The 12,210-nt window shown below is 48.1% G+C and overlaps 1 protein-coding gene across 2 annotated transcripts in view; it reads left to right on the top strand.

The window, feature by feature from the left end:
* Nucleotides 1–3,080: 3,080 nt before the first annotated feature.
* Nucleotides 3,081–12,210, top strand: part of TNFRSF1B (TNF receptor superfamily member 1B) — a 52,582-nt gene continuing 43,452 nt past the window's right edge. Inside the window, exon 1 of one of the 2 annotated variants that reach the window (XM_029066552.2) lies at nucleotides 3,081–3,597. In XM_029066552.2, coding sequence (XP_028922385.1) covers nucleotides 3,520–3,597 — 78 coding nt within the window. In that variant the 5' untranslated portion in view covers nucleotides 3,081–3,519. Of the gene's footprint in view, nucleotides 3,598–3,873; nucleotides 3,895–12,210 lie in introns of those variants that run through there. The other variant, XM_029066555.2, reaches the window with a different exon arrangement.

Here is a 12,210-nt window from a genome sequence, read left to right as displayed (position 1 = left end):
CCAAGGTTACACAGCAGGCAAGTGGCAGAGACAGGACAAGAGTCTCTTTCTCAAAGACCCTCATACTCATGGATACAGTTCACCACTGGCAATGACATCTTCAAACCAAAGCTCAACTTTACCCAGCGGGTTCATGGAAGAGCCAAATTAGAACCCAAGTGGTTATGGACAGAGAACGTTCTACCAAGTCTGTTATAGTGTACTCTCCCAAGCACTTAGTACAGTGCTCTGCATAGAGTAAGTGCTCAATAAATATGGCTGATTGACTAATTGATTGGTCCCAAGGGTGATCTCTCCAAAAGACCTTGTTGCCTGGTGCCCCGTTACCAGAGGTGGGTGGTACATAAAGTATCCACTTCAGGTTCCCCAAAGAACAGGATCTGACAGGCAGTTTGAGTTGAGAAGTGAAGGTTGTTGGTGCTGAGGGACACAAGTGCTATTGGATGTTAGGTTGGAAAGGAGCAGGGAGGAAGGACAAAATGGAGGTGGGAGTGGGGGTAGGGATGGCAAGCGAGAAAGGGGGCTTATGTGGGTAATAGTAGTCTCTGAATGGATGTCTCAGCCTGTGAGCCCCATGTGAGACAGGGACTGTGTTTGATTCGTTTATCTTATATCTTAGGACAAGCTTGTTGGGGCAGGTCACGAGTCTGCTAACTCTATTGTATTATAATAATGATAATAACAATTATGGTATTTGTTAAGCTCTTACTATGTGCCAAGCACTCTTCTAAGTGCTGGGGTAGATACAGGATAATTAGATTGTTCCATGTAGGGCTCACAGTTTTAATCACCATTTTATAGAGGAGGTAACTGAGACACAGAGAAGTGAAGTGGCTTGCCCAAGGTCACAGCAAACAAGTGGTGGAGACAGGATTAGAACCCATGTCCTTTGACTCCCAAACCCGTGCTTTTGCCACTAACCCACACTGTTTCTCTTAGAACCATTAGGACAAGGGTTCTGCCACTTGTCTTCTATGTGACCTTGGGCAAGTCACTCCACTTTCATGTTCCTCAGTTTCCTCATCTGTAAAATGAGGATTAAGACTCTGAGCCCCATGTGGGTCAGGGACAATGTCCAGCCCGATTATCTTGTACCTACCCCAGTGCTTAGTACAGTGTCTGGCACACAGTAAGAGCTTAACAAATACCACTATTATTATTATGAATAATAAAAATGATTGATAGGACATGTAGTAGACGGTTAACAAACTCTGCAGTGCATATTCCTGTAATCTGAAAACTTCCCACAGGTTTCAGCCCATGCACCTCGGCTGTCAAAGCTAAACTGGCAGAGTCAAAAACATGCTTAATTACAAGCAACAACCCCCTCATATCATTAGCCTGCATCTCGACAGCTCAACTGTTTACGGCAGGAGTGAATGCTCCCAGCCCAACCTTTCCTCTTTTGGGTCTTCACCCGGGACCCTCCCATCTCACTGCAACGTCCCCAAGTCGCCCTGCCCTAGTTAGCAAGACTTCCTGTCTGCAACAGTCAGTAAGTCAAGTCAATCGTATTTACTGAGTGCTTACTGTGTGCAGAGCACTGTACCAAGCGCCCGGGAAAGTACAACATAACAGGCACATTCCCTGCCCACAGTGAGCTTACAGTTTGGAGGGGGACACAGGCATTATGCTTAGTGGAAAGAGCATGGGCTTGGGAGGCAGAGGAGGTAGGTTCTAATCCCACCTCCGCCACTTGTCTGCTGGGTGACCTTAGGCAAGTCACTTAATTTCTCTGAGCCTCAGTTACCTCATCTGTAAAATGGGGATTAAGACTGTGAGCCCCATGTGGGACAAACTGATGACCTCGAATCTACCCCAGGGTTTAGCACATAGTAAATGTTTAACAAATGCCATCATTATTATAATTATTAGTAAATAAATTACAGCTATGTACCTAAGTGCTGTGGGGCTGGGATGTGGGGGATGAATAAAGGGAGCATATCAGGGTGATGCAGAAGGGAGTAGGAGAAGAGGAAAGAAGGGATTAATCTGGGGAGGCCTCTTAGAGGAGATGGGCCTTCAGTAAGGTTTTGAAGGGTGGAGGGGAGAGAGTGTAAGCATGAGTGAGATCATAATAATAATAATGTTGGTATTTGTTAAGCATTTACTATGTACCAAACACTGTTCTAATCGCTGGGGTAGATACCAGGTAATCAGGTTGTCCCACGTGGGGCTCACGGTCTTCATCCCCATTTTCCAGATGCGAGAACTGAGGTCCAGAGAAGTGAAGTGACTTGCCCAAGGTCACAAAGTAGACAAGTGGCAGAGTAGGGATTAGAACCCATGACCTCTGACTCCCAAACCCGGGCTCTTCATTCAATCGTATTTATTGAGCGCTTACTGTGTGCAGAGCACTGGACTAAGCGCCTGGAATGTAAAATTGGGCAACAGATAAAGACCATCCCTGCCCAACAACGGGCTCACAGTCTCAAAGGCGGGGGGGCAGGGGGGGAGACAGCAAAACAAAGCAAGTAGTCAGGCTCAACACCATCAAAATAGATAAATAGAATCATAGCTATATCCACATCATTAATAAAATAGAGTAATAAACAATATATGCAGATATTTCAGCGTGGCTCAGTGGAAAGAGCCCGGGCTTGGGAGTCAGAGGTTATGGGTTCGAATCCCGGCTCCTCCACTTGTCAACTGTGTGACTGTGGGCAAGTCACTTCACTTCTCTGGGCCTCAGTGACCTCATCTGTCAAATGGGGATTAACTGTGAGCCTGTGATTACCCTGTATCTTCCCCAGCGCTTAGACCAGTGCTCTGCACATAGTAAGCGCTAACAAATACCAACATTATTATTATTATACCCGGGCTCTTTCCACTAAGCCACGTGGGGATGGAGGCTATTCCCGGCCAGAGGCATGATGGAGGCACGGTGAGAAGGTGGGCAAGGCTGGGCAGCTGGCGGGGGGGGGGCAGAGGCCGAAGGGGGCCGGGCCGGAGCGGGGGAGGGAGGGGCTGAGTCCCGCCCCCGGAGAGGGCTTACCCATGTGAGGCTGTGGCCCGCCCCCCGGCCCTGCCCCCGGTGCCTGGGGCCCCAGCTTTCGCTTTTTCGCCCAGAAGCCGCTTCGGGTCGGGTCTGCTCGGCCCGGACCGGCCCTGCCCTGTCCAGCCTGATCCTGCCCGGCCTTGCTCTGCCCGGACTGGTCCTGCCCTGTCCAGCCCGGCCCTGCTCTGCCCGGCCCGGTCCTGCCCTGTCCAGCCTGATCCTGCCCTACTCTGCCCTGCTCTGCCCGGACTGGTCCTGCCCTGTCCAGCCTGATCCTGCCCGGCCCTGCTCTGCCCAGACTGGTCCTACCCTGTCCAGCCCGGTCCTGCTCTGCCCGGCCCGGTCCTGCCCTGTCCAGCCAAGTCCGGTCCGGTCCTGCTCTGCCCTGCTCTGCCCGGACCGGTCCTACCCTGTCCAGCCCGGCCCTGCCCAGCTCGGTCCTGCCCTGCTCTGCCCGGCCTGATCCTGTCCTGTCCCGCCCGCTGGCCTGGGCCCGGATCGGCCCTGCCCCCCCGCCCACCATGGCCCGGCCGGCCCGTCGGATCCTCGTGGCCATCGGGCTCCAGCTCTGCGCCCTGGGCATCGGGCTGCCCGCACAGGTGGGTGTCCGCGGCTCGACCCCCAGGCGGACGGGGGGGGCCTTCCAGGACGGGCTGCCCGACTAGCCCGGAGCTAGATGTCGCCTGGCCCACGTCCCACCCCGGCCTGAAAGGCCCTCCCGCCTCAGATCCGCCAAACGATCACTCTGCCCCTCCTTCAAAGCCCTACTGAAGGCGCACCTCCTCCAAGAGGCCTTCCCAGACTAAGCCCCCATTTCCTCAGCTCCCCATCCCTGCCGGGTCACCTCGACTCGCTCCCTTCGCTCTTCCCCCTTCTCCCCGCCCCACAGCACTTAGGTACGTATATGTATTTAGCTATAATTCTACTTATTTCTATTGACGCCTGTTGATTAGATGTGTATATATCTATAATTCTATTTATTTCTATTGATGCCTCTTTAGTTGTTTCGATGTGTTTAGATCTATAATTCTATTTATTTCCATGGATGCCTGTCTAGTTTAGATGCATATATCTGTAATTCTACATATACTGGTGCCTGTTTACGTGTTTTGATGTCTGTCATCCCCCCGTCTAGACTGTAAGCCTGTGGTGGGCAGGGATTGTCTCGCTTTATTGCTGAATTATACTTTCCAAGCGCTTAGTACAGTGCTCTGCACCCAGTAAGCGCTCAGTAAATACGACTGAATGGAACATCCCCTCCCCACTTCCCCCAGTGCACTTTCCCCCCTTTCTATTCGCTCCTCCACGCCTGCACTTTCCCAACAGCTGCCGACAGCTCTTGCCCAACGTCCTGCCTGCCCTTTTCTCCACTCCTCCTCACTCCTCGACTTCTCCCTCAGCTCCAGCCCCTTCCCCTTCTATTCAATTCAATCATATTTATTGAGTGCTTATGGTGTGCAATACACTGTACTAAGCGCTTGCACCCGTAGTTTCGCCTGGGAGAAAAGGGGGCACTTTCTATCCCTCCAGTACTGTGGGTTCACCCCCTTGCCCACGCCATTTCACCCCCTTGTCCACCCCATCCCAGACAGCTGAAGTGGTCCTGCTCAGTTTTCCAAATCATTGTCTTTAGACCTTGTTTATAATAGAGAGGCTTTATGAAGCCATGCTTCTACTTAGGGTTTTAAATCCCTATGGATGGCTGTCGCACTCTGTTTGTTTTTAATGGTATTTGTTAAGCTTTTACTATGTGCCAGGCACTGTACTGAGGTAGAAACAAGTTAATCAGGTTGAATACAGTTCCTGTCCCACACAAGGCTCACAGTCTTAATCCCACATAGGACTCACCGTCTTAATTCCCATTTTACAGATGAGGGAACTGAGGCACAGAGAAGTTAAGTGATTTGCCTCAGATCACAGAGCAGACAAGTGGCGGAGCCAGGGTGAGATCCCAGACCCGTGTGCCATACACTAGACCATACTGCTTGTCGTTTGACCTCACAACATCCTTGTGACTAGCTGTCTAGCCACCTTGGGAAGTAGGGAGGATGGAGATGATCCACCCATTTTATAGATCTGGAGACAGAGGCCCAGAGAGGTTAATGATTGAACCAGGGTCACCCAGCTGCAGAGCTAGGACTAGCACTGGGGCCAATTGGCTCTCAGCCTACTGCTCTTTCTAACAGGCAAGTAAGCTCATTGTGGACAGGGATTGTGTCTGTTTATTGTTGTATTGTACTCTCCAAGCACTTAATACAACGCTCTGCATACAGTAAGCGCTCAATAAATACGATTGAATGAATGAATGATGGGTGGGGATGTTTAACTCCAAGCTCCAGTGATGCTGAACAGATTCTAAGGGCAAACTCCCCAGGGACCTAAGCTGCCTGGTTTAGACCCCATTAAGTTTTAATGGGAGTTTCGCTATAATAGAAACTTCTGATGAGCTATTGAGAGCAAAATGGGCTTACTGAAACCAGTCCCACTCCTGCTCCTTAAAAATCTGGCCAAAGCAGAGAAGAGGGGTTCCAGGGAATTATTATGCTTTTGCCGGCCCTTTAGTTCCCCTACCGCTTCTGTCCCCCACCTTCTGAGATGCTCTCAGAATGGTCCATACACCCAGGACCTGCCCCTTTGTCGAATGGATCAGAGCCCAAAAAAAGTGAGCTGGGCTTGACTTTCCATTGCTAGTGTTGGCAACTTCAGTATAATAGCTGCTTTGACCAAAACAAGGACTCTTCTTATCATAGCTGCTTGACCAAAGCTAGGGCTCTTCTTTGCTTTCCTCTAGACTGTAAGCTCATTGTGTTTATTGTTATATTGTACTCTCCCAAGTGCTTAGTATAGTGCTCTGCACACAGTGAGTGCTCAATTAATATGATTGAATGAATGAATGAATGACTGCCACCCTCAAACCATTTCCTTTGCAAGGACTCAGCCCCTTTCCTGGAAACCTCTGGGCTTTGGTTGGGGGAGGGCAGTTGGGGGCCATTTCCTGGAGGTCTTGAATGTGTTGGAATGTCAAAGTGGTAGTTTTAGGCTGCAGTGTCCAAGGAAGCTGGAAAGAGTGAACTTGACCAGGGACCAGATCTCCCTTAGAGCCCAAGACTTCAAAGAAAGTTGCAGGGGACTCCGTTACTTTAATTTTGCAGGGAAGAAGGTTCTTCGCAACCAGATTTCTCACCAAAGAGTCATGGTATTTTCCAGTTCCTTTCCTGAAGGTAAACAGGTGAGTTTGGAAAACTGCCTGGAATTCTAGTTGCAGCAGTGCCCCCTCCTACTTACTTAGACACTGGGGGAGGGGAGAGGAATTTGGTGAATTTTTCAAACCTCTGTTCCCCTATCCTGAGATTTGTTCCAATGTGGGCTTTCAAAAGCACATCTCCAAGAAACCTTTCCTGACTAAGCTCACATTTCTTCCTCTTCCACTCCTTTCTGTGTCAGCCTTTGCCCTTGGGTTTATATCATTTATTCACCCCTTCTTCAGCCCCACAGCATTTATGCACATATCCATAATTTATTTAAAGTCTATATCTCCCTCTAGACTGTAAACCTTCTGTGGGCAGGGAACATGCCTACCAACTCTGTAATAGCGTAATAATAATAATAATAATGTTGGTATTTGTTAAGCGCTTACTCTGTGCAGAGCACTGTTCTAAGCACTGGGGTAAACACAGGGGAATCAGGTTGTCCCACACGGGGCTCACAGTCTTAATCCCCATTTTACAGATGAGGGAACTGAGGCACAGAGAAGTTAAGTGACTTGCCCACAGTCACACAGCTGACAAGTGGCAGAGCTGGGATTCGAACTCATGAGCCCTGACTCCAAAGCCCGTGCTCTTTCCACTGCGCCACGCTGCTTCCCCAAGCATACTCTGCCAAGCCCTTAGTACAGTGCTGTGCCCACTGTAAGAACTCAGTAAAATCGAGTGATTGAATGATTGAGTGGAAGAGATTAAAGGGTGATGAATTTTAGGTACCCATGACACCTTTCCAGTTTGCCTTTCTGCTGTGTTTTGTGAGGCTTAGACTTGGTGGGTCGGAGACTCCAAGTGTCTTTCTTGTGCTTTGGGAAGCTGGGGTTTTGAAGCCCTGTGGAACAGTTTCTGGAAAAGCTGGAACTACTTTTTACCTGGACCTTCAAGCAGGGCCACTGAGGTACTTAGATCAGGGAAGTGTTGGGGCAGAGGCTGCCAGCAACAAACAAGAACACAGATCAATCTGTGTATGTTTGTGGTGTGTTGGGACCGCCAACTACCTTTGCACAAATAGGTAAACTTTGCTGACATCACTGAATAAGAAAGAACTCTAGAAACTGTACAGAGTTTCCATTTCTATTTCCACTTCTCTTTCCATTTCTATTTTGTGGCTGAATTCATGAAAGCCGTGGATGAAAACTGTGGGGAGAAGAGGGGTCTTTTTGCACTCCAAATGTTGGTGCATCATTTAGTGGACCGACAACTCCTTTGGAACCTCGAGGCAGTGCAACATGAGGAAGCTCATTAAATCAGTTCTCTCAGGGATAAGGAAAATTACTCTTTTTCTTAATTAGGGTTTGTCACTGTGTAAAGTACAAAGTTAGAAATAAAGACAATCCCAAATCTCCAACAGATGTTCAGGGAGTATCGTAAAAATGGCTGAGCTAAGTCAGCAAATGAAACTATCAAAATGAGGAATTTGTTTGTGGGGGATGGCTGGATAGACTGTTTAATAGTGATCCAAACACTGATACTTTGGGCCAAGAGGTGATTTTTCCTTCTGAAAGGTCAAAGCATTAGAGCTGCAGGTTTGAGTCCTTCATTGCTTTTTTCTAACCAAATCCTGGTCCTTAGGTAAACCATTTTCCACGTAAACCATTTTCCACCCCCTGGAACTAGCATAGATGCAGCAGAGAAGCCTCTGGAGCCCCAGCTGAGATTGACTGGCCAAAGTGTTATCATGTCAGATGGGATTAGGGTGGGAGCCGAGAGCCAAACTCTTCCCCATTTCCCCGCTCTTTGTGAGCAGAGCCCAACTCTTTCCTTTCCAACCACGCCATCCTCCTGCATAGCTCTAACTGACTCAGGTCCAGGTGACCAGGTGGAGGAATAAGTGGGGTAGACAGGCACTGTGAGGCACGTGGTGGGATTCCTTAGCTCGTTGGTGCCCACTGTAGACTCGAGAGGAAAGGGCTGGCGGGAAATGGGTGCCTAGTGGAATTCATCCCGGCTAGCGGTCTTCCTCTCCGGGGAGTCCCTCTGGCCCATTTCCCCTCTTTGAGCCTCTTGGCCTAATCGGAACAGCAGTGGGTGGTTTGCTTTCCAACTGATTACTCAGGAACACAAGAATGTACTTGGCTTGTCCAGATTATGACTTTCCCTCCCACTGGAAAAGGGCCCCGACTGACTGGTCACTCACTTACGGCTCATTTTGGCAAGAGTAGCGCCTCTCGGCCACAAAAGGAGGTGAAGGTCTGGACAGAGTGAAGCATGAACATTAATAGATCATAAACTCACTGTGGGCAGAGAGCATGTCTACCAAATCCCTTGGTTAGCATGTCTACCAACTCCTAACTGTTTAGTACAGTGCTCTGCACAAAGAAAGCACATAATAAATACCATTGATTGATAGGTATTCAACCTGTTACTGCAAAGGTTCTGCTGTAGCTCTCTAAGTATAGTAATGTTGGTATTTGTTAAGTGCTTACTATGTGCAGAGCACTGTTCTAAGCGCTGGGGTAGACACAGGGGAATCAGGTTGTCCCAGGTGGGGCTCACAGTCTTAATCCCCATTTTACAGATGAGGTAACTGAGGCACAGAGAAGTTAAGTGACTTGCCCACAGTCACACAGCTGACAAAGCCCGAGCTCTTTCCACTGAGCCATGCTGCTTCTCCTAAGTATATAGAAAGGACAAACCTGAGTGCAATATTTGCCTTTTAGAATGACTCAGGCATCTATTTCGCACATTCTTTTGCACCGTCTAATTGGACTTTCCCTTTGTGTTTTCTATCTTTTGAATTGGGTTTGGGTATTTCTGTTTGCCCAGTATTCCTCTGAGATTATTGGGGTCAGGAAAGAGGCTTTTCCTTCTGCTGTAACTCCCCAAAGCTCTTAGCTCAGAGCACTTCACCAAGTTTGCTTTTTTTTTTATTGACTGCAGCCTGGCCTCTATAGAACTCTTTTCTTTCAAAGAGTACAAGATACTATCATGCGTGGACATCAACAGGAGTGTCAGAAAAAATTCTCCAAAGACTCACCCACCCACCATGTGTTATGTCCAAGATTAGGTAGAAGATATGATGCCCACCCTGCAAGAGTTTGCAGTCCAAAATAAGCACCTTCCTTTTCGTATGGTATTAGCTAAGGGCTTACTATGTGTCAAACACTCTTCTAAGCACTGGGATAGATATAGGTTTATCAGAGTGGACCCATTCCTCGTCCCACATGGGACTCACAGTCTAAGTAGGAGAGAGTAGGATTGAAGAAACTGAGAAACAAAGAAGTGAAGTCACTTGCCCACAATCGCACAGCAAGCAATTGGCAGAGCCAGAATTGGAACTCAGGTCTCCTAAATACAACTGAGTGAATGAATGAGTCCCAGGCCGGTGCCCTATCCACTAAGCTACACTGCTGCCCACTTCTCGGGAAGTGTTGGTGGGAGGGGCAGTAGTTGTTATTTCCATTTTAAAGATGGGAAAGCTGAGACTCAGAGAGGTTAAGTGACTTGCTTGAGGTCACACAGCAAACTTGTAGTCCTCTAAGCTTTGAGTTAGTTGTGGGCAGGGAATATTGTCTACCAACTCTGTTGTACTGTACTCTCCCTAAGCACAGTAAGCACTTAGTAGAGAAGCAATGTGGCTCAGTGGAAAGAGCATGGGCTTGGGAGTCAGAGGTCATGAGTTTGAATCCCGGCTCTGCCACTTGTCAGCTGTGTGACTGTGGGCAAGTCACTTAACTTCTCTGTGCCTCAGTTACCTCATCTGTCAAATGGGGATTAACTGTGAGCCTCACGTGGGACAACCTGATTACCCTGTATCTACCCCAGTGCTTAGAACAGGGCTCTGCACAAAGTAAGTGCTTAACAAATACCAACATTATTATTATTATTATAGTAAGTATGGTTGATTGATTGATAGTAGAACTGGGATCGGAACCCAGGTATCCTGCTCCCAGACCCGTGCCATTTCCACAGGACCATAGTGCCTTTCATCCTGCTCCTTGTTAGCAAATACAATCCCAGTGTCCAGTGGTGAGGCCTGGAGGAAACAGGATGGGCAGGGAAAGCCGGCCTTAGTGGAGGGTCTCTGGGCACTGGGATGCTGGGGTGGCGGGGATTTCAATAGGCCCCCAGAAAGCAGGAGGCGGCTTGTTTCTGGGACCTGGGAGAGTCCTGGATGGGTATTTGTGTGTGCTTGCAGTCAGAGATCTGGCACTTTCTCTGGCTTGCCTGGCCAGGTGAGGCCATGGAAGAGAGGAAAGTAAGGATTCTCATCTCCGGTGGGTGTCACAGCTTTCCCAAACACACTGGCTGGCTGGCCAAATTTTCTAGTCTTCCCTAAATAATGTTTAACTTGCTGTTTTCCAGGCTATAGCAAATGCCCATTTGGCTTTCGCAGTCTCTCTCGAGCATATAAATCTTCCCTCTACAACCCCTGAGCCATGCTCTTTCCCCACAGAATATCCTCCCAGGCCCTCTGCTTCCTGATGGGCTACATACCCTTGGAGCTTCTCCTGGCTCAATCAGTTGTATTGTAATATCCCAAGATCATGGTATAGTGCTCTGCATATAGTAATCACTCAATAAGTACCTTTGACTAATTGAATTAACCAGAAGCAGCATGGCCTAGTGGATAGAGCACCACCCTGTCAGACAGAAGGACCTGGGTTCTAGTCGTGGCTCAGCCACTTACCTGCTGTGTGACCTTGGGCAAGTCACTTAACTTCTGTGCCTCAGTAAAATGGGGATTATGAGCCCCATGTGGGAAATGGACTGTGTCCAACCTGATAACCTTGAATCTACCCCAGCATTTAGAACAGTGCCTGACAAATAGCGCTTAATAAATGCCTTCAAAAAAACCCCCCAAAAAACACTGCCCGGGCTTCAGAGGAAATTTCAAGACTGCCTGGATTTTGTTCTATAAAGCTGAGCCTCGATTTGTGGAGGACCAGTTTTGGCGGGTGGGGTGGAGGTAGAGGCAGGAAATCCATTCTCCCCCGTCCCCCCACAATTCTCACTGACTCACAGGGCTGAGAGTTTGGGTCGATTCGGGTTGACTTGTCCTTTCCCAGTGATCGGGACTGAGATGAGTTGGCTAGCTAATGGCCAGCAATATCAGCTGGGCTTTTCCCATTAGAAGAAGGGACAGAATCAGAAAAACCACAGGCCCAGATCACGTATTGGGTATGTGTGCATGAGGCGAATTGCTTGGCAGCTTCATTCATTCATTCAGTTAGATTTATTGAGTGCTTACTGTATGCAGAAAACTGTACTAAGCACATGGAAAGCACAATTCGGCAACAGAGACAATCCCTACCCAACAATGGACTCACAGCCTAGAAGCTTGAAAAATGTGAAAAAGAATCTGGGCAGATTCTACTTGCCATTTAGTCATCACTGGGTCAAAAGGGTGATCGGTACCTAATATTTTGTTTGCAATTCATCACTTTTATAGAAGCCACATTGTCTAATGGATAGAGCACAGGAGTGGAAATCAGGAGACTTGGGTTCTAATCCTGGTTCTATCGTTTGCCTGCTCTGTGACCTTAGGCAATTCACTTAACTTCTCTGGTCCTCAATTTCCTCATATGCAAAACAGGGATTAAATTATCTCTCCCCCTCCCACTTAGACTGTAAACCCTTGGTGGGGTAGCGACTGTGTCTGATCTGACTTAGCACAGTGTTTGGTATGTATTCAATTTTTGTTACTATTATTATTATTACTATTTGAAACAAACGATGCCAAACATGTTCTGTGTAGACAAAGTTAGCTGGACTGAAGATCAGTTTGTATATGTCTCCTGAATGATACAGGAGACTGAATGATTAACAGAGCGGTCCTTGGTGCCTAGTAAGTGATTAACAAATTCCATCGTTATTATTGGCAGCTGAAGGCCAAGGATAATGCCACCCTCTGGACCAAGTGTGTGTGTTCAAAAAATGCTGCTGCTAAATAATAATAATATTACTACTAATGGTATTTGTTAAACACAATATGCCAAGCAGTGTACTAAA

Source organism: Ornithorhynchus anatinus, chromosome 5, assembly GCF_004115215.2.
Source record: "Ornithorhynchus anatinus isolate Pmale09 chromosome 5, mOrnAna1.pri.v4, whole genome shotgun sequence".
Lineage (NCBI taxonomy): Eukaryota > Metazoa > Chordata > Mammalia > Monotremata > Ornithorhynchidae > Ornithorhynchus > Ornithorhynchus anatinus.
This window is presented reverse-complemented; position numbering and strand designations above follow the sequence as displayed.